Source organism: Glycine max, chromosome 3 (assembly GCF_000004515.6).
Source record: "Glycine max cultivar Williams 82 chromosome 3, Glycine_max_v4.0, whole genome shotgun sequence".
NCBI classification, from domain to species: Eukaryota; Viridiplantae; Streptophyta; class Magnoliopsida; order Fabales; family Fabaceae; genus Glycine; species Glycine max.
The window spans coordinates 41,485,050-41,507,686 of record NC_016090.4 but is presented as its reverse complement, the minus strand read 5'-3'; the positions used below and the strand labels follow the sequence as shown (position 1 = coordinate 41,507,686).

At 35.4% G+C, this 22,637-nt stretch overlaps 2 protein-coding genes across 4 annotated transcripts; one reads left to right on the top strand and one right to left on the bottom strand.

Annotated features, from left to right (window-relative positions):
* Positions 1-511: 511 nt before the first annotated feature.
* On the top strand, positions 512-17,810 carry LOC100816963 (1,4-alpha-glucan-branching enzyme 1, chloroplastic/amyloplastic). 2 transcript variants are annotated; one of them, XM_003521401.4, is made up of 22 exons: positions 512-885; positions 1,907-2,061; positions 3,787-4,061; positions 4,248-4,346; positions 5,143-5,185; positions 5,911-5,970; positions 6,903-6,983; positions 7,958-8,074; positions 8,637-8,720; positions 11,662-11,783; positions 11,954-12,073; positions 12,249-12,378; positions 12,478-12,588; positions 13,115-13,243; positions 13,406-13,509; positions 13,993-14,137; positions 14,469-14,616; positions 14,738-14,838; positions 15,735-15,812; positions 16,165-16,320; positions 16,975-17,049; positions 17,236-17,810. In XM_003521401.4, exons 1-22 carry the CDS (start codon positions 765-767, stop codon positions 17,392-17,394), a joined length of 2,613 nt encoding a protein of 870 aa, XP_003521449.1. In that variant the 5' UTR covers positions 512-764; the 3' UTR covers positions 17,395-17,810. The 2 variants fall into 2 exon arrangements, with proteins under 2 accessions (XP_003521449.1, XP_014629388.1); XM_014773902.2 differs by having other exon boundaries at positions 816-954.
* Positions 17,811-18,670: 860 nt separating this feature from the next.
* On the bottom strand, positions 18,671-22,195 carry GRF3 (growth-regulating factor 3). 2 transcript variants are annotated; one of them, XM_014773900.3, is made up of 5 exons: positions 22,079-22,195; positions 21,451-21,931; positions 21,048-21,230; positions 20,185-20,497; positions 18,706-19,337 (listed from the first exon to the last, which is right to left on the bottom strand). In XM_014773900.3, exons 2-5 carry the CDS (start codon positions 21,674-21,676, stop codon positions 18,905-18,907), a joined length of 1,155 nt encoding a protein of 384 aa, XP_014629386.1. In that variant the 5' UTR covers positions 21,677-21,931; positions 22,079-22,195; the 3' UTR covers positions 18,706-18,904. The 2 variants fall into 2 exon arrangements, with proteins under 2 accessions (NP_001358371.1, XP_014629386.1); NM_001371442.1 differs by lacking the exon at positions 22,079-22,195 and having other exon boundaries at positions 18,671-19,337; positions 21,451-21,957.
* Positions 22,196-22,637: the final 442 nt, after the last annotated feature.

The window sequence follows — 22,637 nt, the reverse complement described above, 5'->3', positions numbered from 1 at the left end:
ATTTTCCTACACTTGTGTTTGTTTCACATAACAGATGTAAATAGCGTGTTTAACTTAATGCTTCCGATGTGATTTTCATAAAATGCCAAAAGTAATTTCTGTATTTTTATGTGTTTCCAGTTATAAAAATATATAGATTCTAAACATGATTCCTCGATTATGAACAAATTTCCGAAATAAGCTAGCAGATCTTTATACCAATGAGCAGTGTTTGAGAAAGGGGACGCAAGGCAAGGCATATCCTGGCCATAACGCAAAAGATCCTTTTACCTTGGGTGGAACTTTATAGTTTTTTCTTTCCTTTGCTATACAAAAGTAAATATAAATATAAATATCTTATATTATCAAAGAGGCGCGTCCATAGCCAGACATTTCATATCCCAGCAAGGCCTTATTATTTGTTTGGGAGAGACAATGGACGATCAGAATTAAAGAACTGGGCCCAGTGGGCCCCATAACTCCCATCGCCATGCTATTTGGACTCTCGTTGTCACCTCCACCCAGATAGCGCCACCCTTCACCGTATAATTTCCATTTCTAAAAAAATTAATTCATTTTATTGCCTCGAAAATTCATTCAATATATTTATATATAATACCATAGCAGTCCCTCATTCTCGTCATGTCACGTTTCTCTCGGCACCTCGAACTCAACACACTCGTCGAAACTCTGGATCTGTTCTTCTTCTGCTTCTGAGAGAGAACATCCTATTATCTTCTCAATCTCATTCTCTACCAGAGAGTAAACCCTAAGAACAAAGAAATATGGTTTACACCATCTCGGGAATTCGATTTCCGGTTTTTCCTTCGCTGCACAACTTGAGCTTCCGTGGCGATCGCAGAACTGCGTCTCTTCCCGTTTTTCTCCGAAACAACTCCTTCTCTCGTAATGAACCTTCCTCATTTTAGCCTTATGCTTTTACCATTCCGTTACATTCCTCTCTTGTCGAGTTATGTGAGTAGTACTTGCTTTTTCTGGATTTGATTTGTTCTTATTGTTGTTGTTTTAGTTATCTTCATCATCGTCATTGTTGTTGTTATTGTTACTATTATTATCATTATTTGCTTTCTTAATCGTTGAAGTACATGTATCGGCGGATACTTGTTCGTTTGGTTTTGATTCCGTGTGAGAAGCGAGTGGTAACTTAGCGAAGCTGAAACGTGAGATTCTGGTAATAGTGTTTACTTCCTAGGTTGGACTTCGATTTTATGTTCAATTTCAGTTCATTTTGTAGTTCACGATGTTGGCGTGGCTCCCTTTAGTGACGGCGGATACATCTGTTACGAACTGAGATAATTTAACCTTTTTTTTATGACATTATGTGCGGCTGTGATTCTGATTGGATGAATTATAAGGTTTATTAAGAATGTATAATATTAGTTATTGTAATAAAGTCATTCTTTTAGACTCACTATAGGTAAAATGTGTTTCATCAAGTCGAGTTGTAGACTTGTAGTTGCAACGCACGGGAAAGTAATCCGTCTTTCATATATGTTTCTTTTAATTACATTACTGCATGCAAAATTTGTGGTTGAATCCCATTACTTTACTTTTTTTTGTATGTTCAGAGTATGAATTGAATGATTGGATCATAACTGTACAGGGTTTGTTAATGAAAGGGAAATGATCTGTAATCTGAATGGCTATGTTTGAATAAACCATCATTGCCTGAAATTGGCATCATTTGACTTGTGAAACTGGCTATAAATATTTATTTATTGATATTTGATTTGTTTAAATTACTAAAACATCAGCGTGATAACAATAAAATTAGAAAAGGCAAAGAATGTGATATATCAATTTTATTTTGGATGAACATAAAGTTCAATCTAGTTTGTTTGTGGCACTAAATTCTACATGATTGGCTTTAAAACACCTTACTGGCATAATTTATGGCTTCTTTCAGGGAAAACCCTTGCTGTAAAATCTTCCCATGATTCTGATTCCTTGTCTTCTGCGATTGCCGAATCTGATAAAGTACTTATTCCTCAAGATCAAGATAACTCTGCATCCTTGACAGATCAACTTGAAACTCCTGATATAACCTCAGAGGATGCACAGGTGCTTTTCTCCTACTCCATATTGAATATGTTTATATAATTGGTTTTGAATTTTTGTTGAAGATCTGACATCATATAAATAGAATACTATGGTTAGTACCAAAATTAACATCTTTTCCAGGTTAGTACCAAGAATCATAGAACACTAATTGAACAGTGTTATTAATCACATAAAATACTTAGAGAGAATACAGCATTATTTGCTGTCCCATAGTCACAGATTCCTACAATGATGAGTTCTCTGTCCCAATTACATGCATATGTAATAATATGTAACGATTACTAATGTACTGATCTGACCTGTCAACATGACAATTAATATTGAACATGTTCTAAATTCTAATAATGCATAATTGCTAATGGCAGTTATTATTGCACATATACTAATAGTATATTACTGCTCTTATTTTCTACCGATAATTATCATAACTGCCCCCTAACTCTCAGTTCCCATCATCACACTTCTGGTGAAAATTCAGCCTTGTCCCTTAGGCTGAAAGTAGGAAACTGGTACTTCCTCGTTATCTTTTATCCACTTCAGTAGCAATTACTTCTCCATCTTTGTTTAGGGTTTCATTATTTCCTTAAATTACCGATCTTAACTGTTTCTCCTTCCAATGGTGTAAACAATGGAATTTCTCTCACACCTAAAACATAGACAGTTGCTTTTCCTGCCCATCAATTCTTCATACATTAAATGGTGCAAACTTTGACTTTTTACCAAAATTCCTTTCTTCACCCTCCGGTTTACTCCCAGTTGATGCTGAAGCAATAGTGTTGGTTCAGTTTTGTGAAATTCTGAAATTTCCCAAAACAGAATTATAGTTTTTATCACTGTTCAAACTATGACCCCCTTTGTTTGATGCAGTTATAGATTGGTGCTCCCAATTGTGCCAACCTGTGTCACCCTTTGAAAATCTTGTAGCACCTCCCTGGCTCCAAGTTTTGGATTTCCTTGAATTCCCTCCAACTGCTGGACAATAGTCACCCCTTTCTGTTTCTAAATCTCATTCTAATTGCTTGACGTCCAAATGGGTATTTGGTTTAAAGTTGTGGATTCTGTGTTTTATATCAGTTTAAAGTCCCCCAAGGAAATAACCAAAATACTTCTCTTCCGGTAGTTTTCTCATTTGAAAGTATTGAATAAATTCAAAGGCTTCTGTGTAGTCCTCTACACTTCCCATTTGCTTTAACTCAATCTAATTTTAGTAGGGATTTTCAACCTTTCTTATACCAAACCTTGGAAAGGGTCTTTTAAGTATTGCCCATGTAAGAGTGGCTTCGGTTTTTCTCAATAGTTTGAACCCATGTATGGTTGGGCACTCCATACTAAAGTTGGCCAACTTAATCCCATAGTTATTAATCTCAAATAGCAGAAAACTCTGAAAATACTATAGCAGGAAGTGGGATGCTATTTTAAATATTATCATTTAAACTAAATAATTTATACTACACATACTCAAACAAACAATAAATTAAATTAATTCATGATAAATAATAAGTCAATTTACAAATACAATCTTGGGAGCAATAAGAACATAGTAACGAAGTCAAAAACTGAAATATGATGGTGAAATCAATATGGGTGGCATGGTTACAAATGCATTTGGTTTGTTATTTTTGTTTGCAATTTCTGTTTGTTAATATTAATCTCAAAATTGGCTTTCCTGGAAATCATGAATTTCTTTGAATATTCTTTTCTGAATGTATGTTTTATTCTTTTCAGAATTTAGAGGATTTAACCATGGAAGATGAGGATAAATACAACATTAGTGAAGCAGCTAGCGGTTACAGACAGATTGAAGATGGACAGGGCTCTGTTGTATCATCACTTGTAGATGTGAGCATTCCGGCCAAGAAGATGTCGGTATCTGTTGGTAGGAAAGCAAAGATAGTAAGTGATGAAGTTAAACCTAAGATCATTCCCCCACCTGGCGCTGGGCAGAAAATATATGAGATAGATCCATCTTTGCTAGCTCACCGTGAGCATCTTGATTTCCGGTAAGTTAATTGTTCATTTTTCAAATTCCACCTTATATAGGTAGTTTATTAACAATTTAACTTATTGTTCTGTACATTACTTTGTGTTTTCCAAACTCTACCTTCCTCTACTTTTGCACTTTTGATACCTACTATACTGTAAATTTATAACGTAAATTTTTTAAAATGCTATTTTTTAAATCACAGTTATGGACAATACAAAAGATTGCGTTATGAAATTGACAAGCATGAAGGCGGTCTGGATACATTTTCACGTGGTTATGAAAAATTTGGCTTCCAACGCAGGTATTATTTCTAGAGTTTAATATCTTACATGTGCACATCTTTGTTTCATAAATTATTTATGTCAAATTCCTAAGATGATAAATAGCTAAATCAATCCAACATATCTATTGCTGATCAATAAACAAAACAATATAAAAGAAAACACAAGATTGAATACTCTGAGAGACTAAGCCTTGTGTAATTGATGAATGGTACAACTCAAATAACCTTGATTCAACTGCAAGAAGAAATCCGGCAAGTGGCAACTAGAGTAAAACCTTGATGAGCAATAAGTTAAAATCCAACTAATATTAATCATTAGAAATTGTAAGAGATTCACACAACCAAATTAAGGGCAAGGGATGCTTGATCTGACCAGAGATGACTAGGGAAGAGGATTGGAAGTAGTGGTGGCTAGAAGAGAGGCGGCATGTGGTTCCAACTTCCAAGCACACAAGAAATATTGGTTGGACAGATTCCAATGACCAGCACATGGTGGTGCATATGTGCTCCAACGGCAGCAAGCTTCCAGCAAGAGGCCAGAATGAGGATGGTGAACAAGGTGGTGGGATTGGTTGGTGAGAAACATACTTCAGATCTTCAAGATAGAGATTGCATCCATGAGAGGAGAGGAAAAGTTAATGAATCGGTGTTATATTTTTAATACCAAGTAATGTTAGTACAGGTTACTTACAAATACTATAGTACAACAATAAATTTACATAAAAAAGGAAAAAGAAAATTATGCACATATCTGTACACCCTAATTTCCAGTTGATTAATATGGTCTTTAATGACTGTAAGCTTTTGTTTGCAGTGCTACAGGCATTACTTACAGAGAGTGGGCACCTGGAGCTAAGGTATATTTCTACTTAATTATTGGTATTAGCATTGTTTCTAGTTTTTAGGTTCAAATTATTTTGCATAGTCCTAAAAAGCATGGATATGACACAGAACATGAGTAATCAGTAATTGTAAACATAATTATTGCTATCATTTACCTAATTATTGTAGTATGAAAGTTCAAAAAATAAAAGAAAAATATAAAATGCAGTTAGAGGTATCCAAAGTGTCTGATCAATGTGCATTCAATCAGTGTGTATTGCATTGTCGTTCAACCTACTTGTATTGTATATGTTAGAGTTTAGGACTTAATAGACTTCTTTAAAGTATAACTTGCTTGAAGGAACAATCCTCTTTCAAACTTTGGCATTGTGGTTAATTTCATGCATTTACTTGCATTACGGAATGTACTTATGGTAACTGACTGTCAGTATAATGATAATAATAATCACCAATTACCTGAAGGTGGAAATGCATTCATTGGTTAGATTGGAAAGATCTAATTTATAGTCTACATGGGTATACAAATGTTTTAAGCTGTGGTCTCTATCTTTTTCCTCACTATTCTTCCCCTCTCCTATTCTATAGTATATCATTCTATATTTTCTAACAAAGTTTGAAGAAAATCTTGTTTGGATGTTGTGTGTCTTTAAATTTGAAGACAATTACTTGCGCAATTTCTATAAAGCTGGTTTTTTATTTCCTCTGCAAACCATTATGGATGTTATTGATTGATTTTCAGTCGGCAGCATTAATTGGAGACTTCAACAATTGGAATCCAAATGCAGATGTAATGACCAAGGTATGTTATCCTTACTAGGTCTTTAAAGTTCATACATGTGAAATTCAGCAAACTTCTTTCATTAAGAAGCCCCTATATGTGAATATTTATGATAATGATTTATAATTTTTTTGTTTTTAGTATTGTCCAAGAAGTATGTTTTTAATCTGGATTTGTAGAATTGCAATCATATATTTATTATGTTATATGATTTTTTATACATTTTTAAATATGTATTTTGCATGTATCATATCCTATATATTTTTATAATAATCGTATCGATTACATATTGTATCCAATACATGTATCATCTTTGTGCATCATAGTGGGTGATACTTGGAAGGTCTGGCCTCGCACAGGGTAATGATTGATTCATTTAATATGCAGTAGTCTTTGGAATAATAGGTCTCTTGATACCGTTGAAAGTACAAGGTTTAAGTAAAGGAAGAAGAAAAGAAAGAAATGAGGCTCTGAATAGTATTATATTAGAATTGATATGGAGTTCAATGCTGAGTTCCAAGCTCTATCCATGACCCATCCAACGATACCTCCACTACCTTGCTTCACCTACCTCTGCTTCAATTCTAGTTTGTCATTTTCTGTGTATGAAATGGCAAATGGTAGCAATCAAATTTGCAAATGGTTTATGAATTGGTATGCACAAACTAATTTGTGGTTCTTAGAGGAAACCAATGAATTTGGTAACACTGGATCCCCCTCCCCACACACACACCACCACTAAACAAAAAGTGATATTGCTAGAATGATGGAATTTCATGTTTTAAATGGAAATCCTTGCTTGTACTGATGGATGTGAATGTGATTGTTACAAATCATACATACTTCTGGTTCTGGATAATGGATATCTTTACTTGAACTTAATTTTAATTGACTATTGTAATTTTTTATCCTATTGGCAGTCCTTAAATGTTCTAGTTTTGACAAATTAACAGAATGAATTTGGTGTGTGGGAGATCTTCTTGCCGAACAATGTGGATGGTTCACCACCAATTCCTCATGGTTCTCGGGTCAAGGTAATTTTTCTCCTTAACAAAATATTATTTTGATGGATTTGAATAATCTTTCATATATGTTCATACAATCCTTGATAGTCTTTATTTTTAGAGGTGATACACATACAATAATTTATAGAACATTATTTTTGTGTCTATGTCTCTCCATCCCATCATTTATTACATTTTAAACATCTCTCTATTTTCTCTCTTTCTCTCTCTTGGTTGTACAATTTGTTTTACATGTATCATTTCTCTTATTTTTATATATACTTTTTTTTATCAAATAACTAACTTTTGTTTTTGGTTGGCATCTAAGTACTTGTACAGGTAATGAATTCTATATCAAATAATGAGGGAGTTGAAAGTAAAATAAATGTATATTAATTGTGTGTATAATGCATTCTCCAATCTCCTTTTTATAGGGTAAACAACTATGCCTAAAAAAGGAAATAAGAAAAATAAGAAAATAAATATCAAGTACTGAGATATTTTGGACCCCCTAATATCTATGATATTTGTAACAGGGTTTTTCCAAATATATGTTCTGGTTCCTCATATTCATTGCTTTTGAGTTGTGTTTTTCCTTTTTATGACGAATTACACTGTGAAAGAAGATAAAATTCCTTGCATGTATAAAGAAGAATGCTCTCAGTTTATCACAAGCAAGTGAAGTGTGATATCTGAAAAATTGTCCTCTATAATTTTCAAGGTTACAGATATTTTTTTGCTATTGTATGCATTGCTCTTGCAAGCCATACCAATTATGAAAAGCTAAGGAAGCATTGCTAGTTGGTCTTTCTTTCTCTTTATAGTTGTTATTTTTAAGTATTTAATTGTTTCGTTTACCAGGACATCATGTCCTTGACTACTTTCATTCTCATATTATATTTATTCTACAAAAGAATAAGGACAACATTTTAGCTGGGATAATCATACATGTTAAATGTTTCTAGATATCTTGAACTAAGCATCTCTTAAACATATATTTGTAGATCCGCATGGATACGCCCTCTGGAATCAAGGACTCAATTCCTGCTTGGATTAAGTTTTCTGTACAGGCACCTGGTGAAATTCCATATAGCGGAATATACTATGATCCCCCAGAAGAGGTAAGATTCTAGACTTCTTACATGTAGGTTACACTTAGAAAAAGGTGACAAATCTAAATATCTCTTTTAGCATAATGGATAGAATTGTATTTATGGCCTCTTTGTGGTACTCGTAGTGGTTTCAATGGAACTTTTAATGCTGATATGCAATGATGTTGACAGTTTTGTTGTATTTTTAAGCCATTGCCACCCTGGCTCTGGCTTTTTTCTCATATTAGGAGAAAATTTCCCCCATTCCTTTTCCCAAAGGGATAATAATATAATAGAAGATGCATATGATTTCTCTTCTTAATTATAAGCAAAAATAAAAGATAGACAATACTGCAATATATAACAATGTTTCATAACTGGCAGAATGCACAATAATGTTGAAGGTAGTTCTGTTAAAACATTAGCATATCAAGTGGAAAAAATTATTTGTTAATAGCAGTAATTCCTGTTATCTGTACAAAACTTGGGTATAATTCAAAGTAACAGGTGATGGTTACTTATATTTTTTATTTTTCTGTTTTTCTGTCATGCACTACTGTGTTAAATGGTTTTTTTTTTTTTCTTTTTACAGGAAAAATATGTCTTCAAACATCCACTGCCAAAGAGACCAAAATCACTTAGAATATATGAGTCACACATCGGAATGAGTAGTCCGGTGAGCAAGTTTTTCTTTCTTAATGTGATATTAATAAGTGAGGGCGAGCCCTGGTACAGCGGTAAAGTTGTGCCTTGGTGACTTGTTGGTCATGGGTTCGAATCCGGAAACAGCCCCCTTGCATTTAATGTGATATTAATAAGTGATTAATTTCTTTTTCCTTTCCTTGTTGTCTTATTTTAAAGTCAATGATTTATTACATCATAAAGTTTGATCATTTTTTTATCATGAATGGCATGTCTGTCTCAAGCCTTGCTTGATCTCCTTCCCTTCCTTCCTTTTTACTCCTAGCCTCCTTACTAATTCCTTGTTTTTCATGTCCCTACTACCATATAGACAGATGGTTATGCCCCATCACTGTGAGTCATTGCTTCCTGGCTATGCCTCTTTATTTACTGTGTACCCTAGTAATGGGCAAGTTTCCATCAGATTATTTTCCTATAATCTAGGAAAAGTTGCTTTTTCTCTTAATAGCCACTGCAGTTAACTTTTAAAAGAGCAAGATAATGGTTATCTTTATTTGGTTGCTTTGAGGAAGTTTTATTCATGATTATTCCAGAAGAAATCAAATTGACTTGCATTACTAAGTAGACACCATCCAAAACTAAATTTGCTATTGATAGGAGTTAGGAAAGAGGGGAGAGAAAGTTAGGTAGTAACAGTTAGAGAAGTTAGTTAATTAGAGGGGATAAGTAGATACAAATAGGGGGAACAAGGGTGGGTGGAAGGATTCATTCATAGATGTTAAACATTTGTTAGAAAGGATAAACCCTTTGTGAAGTGGAAACTCTTGGGTGAGAATTTTTTTAACATATTATGAATCATTCAGTAAAACTTTCAGTTTCTTTGTTGATTTCTGTCAATTTCTCATATTTCTTTCCTGGGTTTGTAACAATTGGTCCAATCTGCTGGATCTCTAGTCAGGTTAGGGAAGAATGGAGAATGCAGCATTGTACTTGAAAGAGGTGACCAACAATTATGGATTACAACGTCACTCATGGGATTTCACCACTCCTGAGCCCAAGATACTGAATTGGTTGATGAAGATGTGGGTACTCAATTGTGATGAAAACTGGTGGAGATGCCACCTTTAGAGATCAAGAAAAGTATTTAAGGAGAAATCAAGAATTTGTCCAGGGATAAAGAAACAGGGACTCTAGTGAGGAAGAAAGGGTAGTGATGGCATCATAGAGCTGTGTGAGGCTGTGAGATGGTAGAAGAGATTGTGGTGAAAGAAAATTATGGACAATCTGTTCAATAGACATGGAATTTGCCAGAGTCCACAAAATCAAGAAACAACAAAAAGACAATTGTGTCATGGAAGAATACCATTCTTGGGCAAGAAATGTTGTATAGGTTGAGAACAACAATAGTTACCTCACAAAGCCTATAGCCAATGTTTCAGGTCAGGCACCCAGAACATGTGGTGGCTTCAATGTTGTGGTTAGTAAAACAACTTGCAACCACAGTTAGGACTTTGGCATCAACTGCAATTCAAGCAATAGATTCTTTCTTGGTGTTTATTGGTTAGTTCAAATTTTCTAGGATCCCACCTATGCTAATATTGGCCACTCCTCCTCCACTTCCAAACCCACTAAACTTGACCATTGTAGCAATGTTCTACAAGATGTGAAGTGAGCAGATTGAGGTGGAGGATGAAAGGGAAGATTCAGTGTTGTTTCTCATGGAAGCAGCCACCGAGATTGGGATTATACAGAGACTGGTTTCACCCATACCATCATGAGACACAAGCTCACATGCAGCAGCCAGTGGATTGTTACCAGCAGAGCCACCGTGGGTATGCACAAGAGAGATGTGTATTGTTGGGTTAGAAGATTGGTTCAGAAGGAACAGAAAGAAGGAGCAGAATGGCATTCTGCAAAATGGGTCTTATTCTTGACCTAATGGGCCAAGCCGAACCTTGTCTCAGTATTTGGGTTTGAGAAGAAAGAGGTGGGACATTACAATTGTACAAACTAGGGTCAGGTTTTGAACTTATGGAGCAAGCCCAAATGGGCAACCCAATTGCCATTGGAAAATAGGACAGGATCTCTATTTGGTCCTCAAGCAGATGGAGGCACTTACCGTTCAGCGTCTCATCTCAGAACAGGACCACATTTATGGTGTTTTTCACTTCTCCCTACTGAACAGGGCAATAGGAAAAACTAGGATTGAATTTCAGAATTTCAATCCTAGGGACATTGTTGAATTTCAACATGGTGCTATTGTAAGTTGTTAGGAGGGAAGGGAAAATTAGTTAGCAACAGTTAGAGAAGCTAATTAGTTAGTTAGAGGGGGTTCATTAAATTTAAATAGGGGGAAGAAGGATGGAAGAATTCATTCAGAGATTTAGAAGATTTGTAAGAAAGGGGGAACCCTTTGTGAAGGGGAGACCTTTGGAGGAGAATTCTTTCTTTTACTATCTGTCATTCAATAAAATTGTTCAGTTCCTTTGTTTCTATCAATTTCTCATATTTCTTTCCAGTGTTCATAATAGATGTATTTGGGCAAGTATGACTAGGCTGACCTAATGACATTCACAGGCCACCTTTCTGGCTTGGTGATTATTCTCAAAAAAAAAAAAAAACTATCTAGAAATGTCAAACTACAAATGGTTAATTGTTTCCAAATTCTTTTAATCTGTCATAATGTGAAACTGTCTTACCATTTGCAGAAGCAACACTAGTAACATCTGACTCCATGTCCAATAAATGCTTAGAGTTTCAATTTTGTAAAAGAAAACTTAATTCTATGTTGAATGACTTATTTGCAATGAAGGCATTGGTCTCATTTGTACAGTCAATGTTAATTGAATTTGAATAATAGAATATTTTGTTTAGTATTAGAGATTAAATCTATGATGTTCAAGAAAGTTCCTATGTATAGTATCAGTTCTTTTTCTACTTCTACTATTAACAATTTTGTGAACCATGTGGTGCAGGAGCCAAAAATCAACACATATGTCAATTTTAGAGATGATGTATTGCCTCGAATTAAAAGGCTTGGCTATAATGCTGTCCAGATTATGGCTATCCAAGAACATTCTTATTATGCAAGCTTTGGGTAAGTCTGTTGCCAATATTTTTCTCTGCTCCCAAATTGCTGATGGTTCCAATATGATTCAAACAATAATAGGCAGTTTTGTGTGCTATATTTCTTGTTTCTTAGTGCATTAGTGTTTTCCTCCTAATTTTGCGGGCCTGATTATAAAAATATTGTTCTGCATGATGCAGGTACCATGTTACAAATTTCTTCGCACCTAGCAGCAGATTTGGAACTCCAGAGGAACTTAAGTCTCTGATAGACAGAGCCCATGAACTGGGTCTGCTTGTTCTGATGGATATTGTACACAGGTAATGGTTATACTTTGTACGATATTATTCATTTTATTATTTTTGCCAATATCTCTATTTCTTTCCTTTCAACCTTGTCCTCTTATTATTTCATGAATGATATTATTTATAAGATTTTATCCATGGTATTTTAAGTTTCTGCTTAGACCTGATTACCAATATCTTATGAATGTAGCCATGCATCAAATAATACATTGGATGGGCTGAACATGTTTGATGGAACTGATGGTCATTACTTCCATCCTGGGTCACGAGGTTATCATTGGATGTGGGATTCTCGCCTTTTTAACTACGGAAGCTGGGAAGTAAGTGCTGGCTCCAAAGAATTCATTGGCATAGTTTCTGACAAAATTTTCCGTACCTTCTGTTCAACAGTAAGTGACTTACTTTAATTCTTAATTTAGGTTCTAAGGTATCTACTCTCGAATTCAAGATGGTGGCTGGATGAATACAAGTTTGATGGATTTCGATTTGATGGTGTTACATCAATGATGTACACTCATCATGGATTGGAGGTACATTCTAATTGAATATCCTAAAATTTGAAACATAACAAAAAATCCTAAATATTAAATTATTCAAATTCAAATTACAAATATTTAGGAATATATCTTCAACAATAATTATGAAGATATTCAACTGTCATCTCTTACTCCAACTCTTCACTTTAAGAACATTGAACTTATAATTGAGAAGCTTCCTTTAGTCTTTGCATTTTCAACCAAATTGACTTTTACCATATAATAACTGATTTTCAATTTTTTTTTATAATGATAAAATATAATCTAGAGCCAGTTTACTATTGAAGAAATTATCTAGAACCAGTTGTTGCAAACACTACTAATATCTGATTTGATCAATGAATATGAAAGGGGAAAAAGAAATAAACAAAGAAAAAGAAAGGAAAAGAATCAGTGTTGAAGAACTGATGAAATATATTTTAGCAGTGATTAGCCTTTGAATCGAAAGATTATATTTCACTTAGATATTCTTTCTCAATCATTTAATTTTTTTCTTTTGCATTATTGAATGTGACTGTAGGTAGCATTTACTGGAAATTACAATGAGTATTTTGGTTTTGCAACTGATGTTGATGCTGTGATTTACCTGATGCTGACTAATGATGTCATTCATGGGCTGTTCCCTGAGGCTGTTACAATTGGTGAAGATGTATGTTGTCCTCTTAAAGTTTTGAATTAATGTACTTCTGTTAACATTTTATTCAAACTGTTTTAGGAGTTGAGTGAACAAAAAGACAATATGATGATTGAACCCTCTATTTGACTGTATGAAAACTGGTAGTTGACAATTCAATTTTCTTTCCATTTCCAGGTGAGTGGAATGCCAACATTCTGCCTTCCTACGCAAGATGGTGGGGTTGGCTTTGATTATCGCCTGCACATGGCCATTGCAGACAAGTGGATTGAGATTCTCAAGTAACCTTTTGCTTTTATTTTGTAGCACAAATACAGCATGTTATCTTATGTTTCCTCTTAAATAGTCCTGATTATGTATATATAAAATATATAAGGCATGTGCATAAAGTACACTTTCTTGCTTTGCAATCTTGGCCCAAAAGAAGGACTATAAATGGGTTAAACCAGGTGAGTGTGGGTGACATAGAAAGGAGAACCATATTACTAGGATTTTATACTGAATTAGGAATTATGATTTTTCAAGAATTTTTATATTTTATTAGAATTAGAATAGTGATTTGTCTTGAATTTTCTTTATCTTTGGGCTACAAATAGTCAAATACCCTCTAGGTGCCTTATGTTTTCACACTAGTTGCAAGTTATTCAAATCCTAAACTCCATCTCATCATTTCATCTCCAATGACCACTGTCATTCGTTCTTACTGTTTGTAAGTAGTGTGAAAAGAAAATCATGTGTAATTTCAGCGGTGTCCTTTTGTGTAGGAAGAATGATGAAGACTGGAAAATGGGTGATATTGTCCACACATTAACAAACAGAAGGTGGCTGGAAAAATGTGTAGCTTATGCTGAAAGTCATGACCAGGCCTTGGTTGGTGACAAGACAATTGCATTTTGGTTGATGGACAAGGTGTTTATCTCTCCAATGTTTTGTGTTCTCATCCATTTGAAACCTGCATGCTGCAATGAAGTTCTTATTTACAGCATATAAAAAAGACTTGCTTGACTATTGTAAATCTTATGGAAACATATCATACGCATTTGCAATCAGCTTCTCATGTTGAGTATCAGCTTAGAAAGAATGTCTGATACAGCATCCATTCTCTGGCTGTTTCTTTAATTCTTTGTTCTTACTTTGCTTCTGTCAAATCATTTAAGGACACTTGTGTTTGCTTTATAAGTGTATTGCTGCAGTTTGTCATTTGACAAATATTTTACTAATGTTCTGTTGGCTGCTTCAGGATATGTATGACTTCATGGCTTTAGACAGACCATCCACACCTATTATAGATCGTGGTATAGCGTTGCACAAAATGATTAGGCTTATTACCATGGGTCTTGGTGGTGAAGGGTATTTAAATTTTATGGGGAATGAATTTGGCCATCCTGGTAATCATATTTGACTTTTGTCATGTCATTACTTAGAGATTCAATAATGATATGACCAGTTGTTAGATTTTATGTTATCAAGTTAAGTTTAGCATTGCTCATTCATTGTTGCTCTCTTCAGAGTGGATTGATTTTCCAAGGGGTGATCAACATCTTCCTACTGGCGTAATAGTTCCAGGGAATAACAACAGTTTTGATAAATGCAGGCGTAGATTTGACTTGGTAAGTTCATGATTCCTTGATTCAGGACCTGTGCAATTACTAATTTATATTCCCACTGTTTACTGTTTATGTTTTATGAGATTTCAGTTAGTTAAGAACTACTTTGTGGCAAAATGTGTTTATCTTATTACTGATGAATTATAAACCATACTGATCATATGTGAACATGTTTGAAGATTAGAGAAATGAGAGTCATGCAACTCTTTCTTTCTTGTGAATACAAGGATAATTTGATGTACCAACTAGCTAGCATGCTAGTCAAAGTTCTCTAAGGACCAAGGATTTTTTATATTTGTGTGACAAACTAGATGACCATGATATCTATGGCAAAATTGTTCTCTTTCCGTATTTTCTTTGCTACTGTTGATTGCTCCAGTTTTCTTACAAACCATTACATAATCAACATGGATGCCTCTTCCACTGAAATGTAGAGCATGTTTCTTTGTTCCTGAAAATTACTGTCCTAATTTAGTAACAATTACTAAAGTAAGATGATGTATTTGAACAGTTGAAATACCTGGAGTAATGATGAAACTAGCACATGACTTGTTTGTGATGTGTATCTCGGACAATGCATGTCATGAAAGTCAAATAAAGTTGCTAACAGTTAAACACATGGAGTGAGAAAATGAAACTAGAGTCCTGCTCCAGGTAGGGCAAGATGTTTATATATAGAACTAAAAAATCCGAAAAAGATTATGATGAATTGTTGCCTGATAGAATCTCAATTTTGTGGACAAAACTATCAAAATATATGCTTTGTTTTGTTTACTATTTACATTACTTTGACATTAAACATACAGTACATGTACTTGTTGTCGGAAAAGAGAAAAAGAACAATTTACAAAGGCAATAGTTCAAAGTTACAAAACTTATCTTCTGTACTGCTTAATCAGGGTGATGCGGACTATCTAAGATATCGAGGGATGCAAGAATTTGATCAGGCCATGCAGCATCTAGAAGAAAAGTTTGGTGTAAGTCTTCATTTTTTGCCTGCCTCTCCTATTTCCCATGTCAATGAACTGTCCTAATGAAATCTCTATTGGAAAGTTATCTAACTTTGATTTTATGGCTATTGCTCATCATTGGAGATAGCACGTGTAAAGTTTTGAGTACACCATGATCATCATCATAATCATAATAACAATAGACACTTGTGAAAGCAGATTTTTTATTTTCTTTTTCTTCCAAGACAGTTCATACACACATGGTTGTGTAACCTAAGTACTAATAGTATTTTAAATTTTTAACCTAGGGTTGTTATCCCCCATGGTAGAAGCAGTTAAGGAAAAATAACTGTACTTAGTACTTACCTTTTTGCTGCAGTTCATGACTGCTGAGCACCAATATATTTCACGGAAAAATGAAGGTGACAAAATTATAGTCTTCGAAAGGGGCAACCTCATCTTTGTCTTCAATTTTCATTGGAACAACAGCTATTCAGATTACAGAGTTGGCTGTTCAACCCCTGGGAAATATAAGGTATATCTGTGTGTCATTCTCTGGCAAGACTATAATGGTCATATTAGAAGTTCTTTATAACAATGCAAAGCTACCATCTGTTATTTCATCTCAAGAAACATCATTTTCGTCATTTGTCTGGTTAGTCTCCTAACTCATATCCCAATTCAGGAAATACGTGGATTAAGTTTTAAATCATAAAACCCTTTGTTGGACCAAGTTAATCCTCTTTCTCAATGTAAGTGCATATTATTATTGAAATCATTGGCCCTATCTATCATCAAATGCACTTCTTTAACTATGGTGTCCAACATTCAGACATATCAATATTGGTAACTGCTCATTCTACTTGGAGTTGTTTAGGCAAAAGTGCCTTCCCCTGTTCACAAAATTCAAATCATCAAACTGAAGCTCATCTTAATGGAAGTTTAATCTAGAACAATGAGCAAAAGGTCCCCCAAAAAACTTAGTAATCTAATTTTACACTCTTTTCTCCAATTCCATCTATGGATGGTCTGGTCCTACTGTGTACTTTTGATACGATAGTACTACCGATACCATCACTGGAAGCTAATGCTTCCAACATTATGACCAATACCAATATTATTTCCTTTTTTTTTCTTTTCCTAAGTTTGAGAATGTTTAATAATGGGTTTATGCATTTCCTTTTTCCAGATTGTCTTGGATTCAGATGATGCCTTGTTCGGTGGCTTCAGTCGGCTCAATCACACTGCTGAGTACTTCACCTCAGTATGGAACTTCTCTAAACTTGTGTCTGAGTGTGCACCATGCTCTGGCATGGACCTGTGTGTTGTGTTTGTCTTGTTTGTATTTTCCTATTTGTGTTCTTTTACATTCTTGCTGACCTAATTTTATCATTTTGACTATCTCAATCGAATAAACAAACTTCTTGAATTCTCTTGGGTGATTTTACAGGAAGGATGGTATGATGACCGACCTCGATCCTTTCTTATCTATGCACCTTCTAGAACAGCAGTGGTTTATGCCCTTGCAGATGATGTTGAACCTACCCTAGCAGATGAAGCTGAACCTGCCCTAGCAGATGAAGCTGAACCAGAGCCAGTTGATCCTTGATGACAATTTTCTGGGATGCTGAAATGTTACAAGTGCACAACGGCATGGATGCAGTAAATCCCTAATCAAACTAGCCAACCAACGTCTGGTGGATTAACCGACACTGAAACAACAAAGAAGCTGAATTGAAGTGGAATAAATAAAGCGCTAGTTCATCTTTAGTTGAGAGCAGGAGACTAGCCTCGAAATCTTGTACATGTGCCTTGCTAGGTAATAAGTTGTGATATCACACCCATCTTCCTGTTTTTACTTTTTAGGATTTAACGTCTTGACATGTATAAGTTGCGTCACGATTGACAAATGTGAATCAACAAAGCTATGGTCCGCGAACCTGAGACTCAATGTACCTATGCACGTATCAATCTTCATAAAGTGCTTACTCTGTTTAAGAGTTGGAAGGATTTTACCGTGGGAAATTTTGCAGGAGGCTTTTATAGATGTTTCCTTTAGATTATTTTTATTTATTGGTTAACTGTTTCCTTTATATTTAAAAGTTGAGTTGTAGCAATTCAAAGTATTCTATGCAGTGTAATAAAGACAATGTACACGGTCATAAAAAAAATTAAATAATTGCCTACTGTATCTATTTTCTTTTAAATAATAATAATGAATTATATTCATTATCACTTGTCAATTTCCTTTTTTTTTGCGGTTGCGATGACCAAGTGGCAAAAATGATAATAGTTATCAGTCTAATGTTCGGGAAGTAAATATTATTCTAGGATTTAGCTATTTAGCTCAATTGATTAAACAGATATGTAATATTGTAAATTTTATATTCTGTTTAATTTCTATAGATAAAAAAAAAATTATTCTAATTCCATGAGTTCACCTCCTGCTGGTACAAGTGATTTGAGGAGATTGGAGCAAGCAAAGCTTCTTTCACTGTTTAACTTTGAAAGGAGTGCTGCCAACATACTCCGAACATAAGAAACAGATTATAATATAGTATTTTAGAAATTATGTATTAAAAATATACTATTCTCCAACAAAATAGGCCTCAATTGTTATCGTCTCGTATAGATGATTTCTCGAGGAAGTTTCAATATCCCGCATTTGCTTACACTGGCTGCATTAGAATCATCTCGCTTCCGTTCTGCTTTGTTCATTAATATTGTTCTTTTATCCTTGTTATCGAGTTTCCGTATGCAGTTACATTAAGGGGCTCAGATGTTTTTTTTATCAAAAAATAATTGGAGAAGGGGGAAGGGAAATCAGCACTTAGAGACAGGTGTTTTGAGTACATATTTGACTAACTAGTTATTTCACTGAATTCTGAGGAACTAAAGTACTTTCATAAAGAAAATGTGATTGTTAATTGACAATTTAGTATTACTTCGAATTAATCCAACCAGGGACCGACCATATCCTTTCATCGCCCACTTAGAAACAAAAGTAGTCTACACAGTTTGAAAAGAACATAACCGTGGTCCAAGAATGCTCCAAAAGTGGAACTTAAACCTCGAAACAAGAAACAGAAAAATAATCGGGGCACCCACTATAACTAAATTCAGGTGCTAATAAAGCTGGTCTCAGATCCACGAGGCAAGTGACGATGCAAAACACTAGTGGGAGATGAGGTTGAAGTAGATGATCTGAGTGCCTCAGCAAGTGGACCTCCCATCGAAGCCACTTGATTAGACGAGGCCCATCCTCCGGCCCAATTCAACTGCAGCTGCTCTGGCTCGAGGCTTACATTCTCATTTCCTGGGCCCGAGTCCTCTCCATAGCCCGTGGACAATTTCAATGACACATCCGAGGAAGCACCGGGCATTGAAATAGAGAGGCTACGGCCAGCAGCAGCATTGTTTTCAACGTTGTCAGAGTCTTGGAGTGATCGTGGCCAATCATCGAAGAAATGCCTCAGCATATGGCCACCACCTCCACCTGATCTGCCATCCCCACCCACATGATCTTCGTCTTCATTCTTGGTCCCAGAGGAACTACATTATGAGGCCCACAACAAGACACCAAAAATATCATCAAGTTGGGGCTTTTTATTGTATCACAACTAACAACGGTGCCAAAAATATATAAATTGTGGTCATTGTCAAACACAAGGACAACATCATTTCTAAATTTAGTTTAGAAAGGAACGGTTGGGGATTATTTCTGCCAAATCTAAAAGTATTGTTGTGTTTGCCATGCACTTAACGAAATACAACAATATATTTTGTCCTTTCACTCTTTTGATAAAGGCAAATATACATACTACTTAAGGAATCATTATCATAATGAAAGAAACAAAATGTTCCTAGCACTTTTTCCTCTTATCTCCCAATGTGTTATACATTGACAATACATTAAATAGAAAATAGATCCCACACCCAGTTGATATCTTCTTCTAATCTAACCTGCTTTATTTCCCAAAGCACGAGACATAGTGGCCATACCCTCATATAGGGTCCCTATCCGAAGTTAGGCAGAGACACCCCCAGCACAGTAATAAGTCACAAGGATATATATCTCCTCCTTAGATTACTTGTCAAATCGAAATGCATCAAATTCAAACTTACTTTTTGAACGTCAATAAATTAATCTCAAAAACGACAATGACAAAGAAGGAAAAAAAATGAACCACAAAAGCAAAAGTATGTCCCACCATATTTAAGAACAAGCTCATATAGAACCAACATTAATTTAGTCACCCTTTTCCAAAGCAAACCTCACTCGCTGATTGCCTTTTATTAGATACACTAATAAAATCGTAATATAACACTTATGCTGCAATCTTGGTTAACAAATCACGTAGTGAGAGAGAGAGAGGGGCAAGAAAGGCATTAAGATTACCGTTCATCAAGATGAAGATCAAAAGGAGATTTGAATGAAGCAGAAGCTAAGGGTGGTGAACAAATGGAAGATGATGAAGCACCTGGTCCTAGGGATCCAACTCCAGTTACACCACAATTGTTAATAGCACTAGTTGGTGTGGGTAGTTCCACAGGCTTTCTTGAACGGTTTCTTCCACGGTGCATGTGGCGCTCACAGTACTTTTGCCCAGCCACCACGTCCCTCGAACAGCGCCACTTCTTGCCGTCGGTTCTCCGGCACCGCCCTGGCTCCGGATCCATCGCTCCTCTACCCCAATACCCTGATTGCAACACTGATCCAACAAACAAGACCATGATTATACAAAATCTACCCTTTTACCTTCTATATGGCACCAATAGCATGCAACAACATATAACATCAAAAAAACCTTATTCCAGTATATAAGGTTTCTATTTACCACATGCATTTCACGATGTTATAAGTCTTTTTTTATCTTAAGTGATCCATATTTGATCAAAAGCCTGCAGATTTAAAATATGTAGTGGCATGGTTAGCAGATAGTAATCATCTCCTCTAAACATGTATCGTGCATACCAAAAAGAAAACAACGTTTTCCAAACACACTAACCAGTTTCCTTATTCCACAGATCAGATCGGCTATGAAACCAACAAGTATGTCTTGTCAAAAATGTAAACTTTGGGGGCCGTTGTTTTTTCTTTAATCAAAATTATTTATAAAAAAAAAAGAGTAAGTTTTGGGGGACGCTGAATAGTCACAAAACACGAGAAAATGATGTAATATATGGAAAATGGTGTATGACAGTGAAGAATATAGAAGATAATAATAAAGATATTGGAGAGAGAGAGAGAGAGAGAGTTACAAGCAGAAGGTTGGTAATGTTGGAGAGGGTGATGGAGGTAATAGTGTGGAGAATGAAGAAGGCTTTTCTTGATTGGTTGAAGGAGTTCAGGAGGAACAGCAGCACCAGCCAACATGTACCTGAATATCAAAGCCTGCAACTCAAGCTCCTGCCACTGAGACAAGCTGAAGTAGCTCCCCATCCCTGAACAGAACAGGTGTAATAATAATAAAGAGGAGACACCAACCCACAAAGGGAAAAAAAAGAAGAGAGAAAACGTAAGTGCCAAAGAAGAAAAGGTTGTGGTAGTGGAAGAAGCAAAAAACTTGAAAAAGTAAGCACCAACTAATGCCTGAAGGCTAATCAAACTAACTTTATTTCTTTCTGCAAAAGGGAAAAGAAAGAAAGAAAATAAAAATCTTACTGGGAAATAATCTGTTAGTGGTGGTAGAAGTCATTGTAGCAGAAGCTAATGTTGAATCTGACAGGGTGCTGACTTTGCTGCTGTTGGGTTCAGGTACAAACAAAGGGAGTGCAGAGGCTGATGGCTGTTGTTGTTGATGGGATTCAGGGAGAAGTTTTGGCATCTTTGTAGAATGTTGTTCCTCTGACTCGTGCTGGTTTCTCCATTGCTTCAGATGGAAGTCCATGGAGAGAGAGAGAGCAAAAAAGAAAGAAACTTGCTACTATTACTATTAGGTTTGGCTTAGCGTGCGTGACTGTGGTGGCTAATTAACTTCGTTGGTTGTGTTGGATGTGTAAAGACCAAGTTTGTAAAAAGCTTTTACAGTGTCCTCTTCGGGCTCCTTTATATCTTTGGCAGATACCTACCTGTGTGTGAGAGAGAAATAAAGGGTGGTGGAGTGAGAGAGAGAGAGTTGTTTGCTTCTTTCTGACAGCAAAGCCTGCAAAGTTTGTTTTGAAGGCAGTGGGAGGAAGGGTTAGAGCACTTGAGAAAAAGACAGTGAGACAAGACAGTTGAAAGAAAGAAGAAAAAAAAGCTAAGAAAGTAATAAAATAATGAATAGATAAACAGAGATGAAAGAAAGAACCTGCGGTCTTTGTCTTTCTGCTTTGCTTTGGAAATACCACTCGAGGGAAGAAGTAGCAGCAGCAGCGTAGCATAGCATAGGGCTTGTAAGTGGAAAAACCAAAGCTTTTTAGTTTTCAGAATATTATATTATCATAACTACTAGGAGTCTACTATAAAGTAGAGTGGCATAGAATAATATTATATTCATCTGCTTTTTTTGTGTGTGTGTTTTAATTAATTTTTTAATGAGTTGGTTTTGGACGAATGTGGTGTGTGAAACAATGCAATGAAAAGGGTAGAGGCAGAGGTACATAAATGAAGTGAAGAGTGACATAGGGATAGGGAGGGTTTTGATCCGAGAGTACAGTTTCCATTGCAGCTGAGAGGATTTTCTTGAGCCTGGGCCTGGGGACTGACTAGAAGAACTAAAAATCAAGGTTATTTCTAAACTCAGCATATTTAGCAGCTAATACCTCGGGTTTCGTCCAACACTATGTCATTTGCATGTAGCATATCGAGGGAGAGGGATTTTAAGTAATCTTATATTTTTATTTTATAATATGAGATATATACCCTCT

Excerpts from the sequence above, each read along its gene's own strand:
- LOC100816963 (XM_003521401.4), top strand. The coding sequence starts at position 765 with ATGGTTTACACCATCTCGGGAATTCGATTTCCGGTTTTTCCTTCGCTG. Across the intron at positions 8,075-8,636 it reads ACTATGATCCCCCAGAAGAG|GAAAAATATGTCTTCAAACA; the intron begins GTAAGATTCTAG and ends TTCTTTTTACAG. Across the intron at positions 16,321-16,974 it reads CAACCCCTGGGAAATATAAG|ATTGTCTTGGATTCAGATGA; the intron begins GTATATCTGTGT and ends TCCTTTTTCCAG.
- GRF3 (XM_014773900.3), bottom strand. The coding sequence starts at position 21,676 with ATGGACTTCCATCTGAAGCAATGGAGAAACCAGCACGAGTCAGAGGAA. Across the intron at positions 21,231-21,450 it reads CACTAACAGATTATTTCCCA|GGATGGGGAGCTACTTCAGC; the intron begins GTAAGATTTTTA and ends TGTTCTGTTCAG. Across the intron at positions 19,338-20,184 it reads GATCTTCATCTTGATGAACG|TTCCTCTGGGACCAAGAATG; the intron begins GTAATCTTAATG and ends CTCATAATGTAG.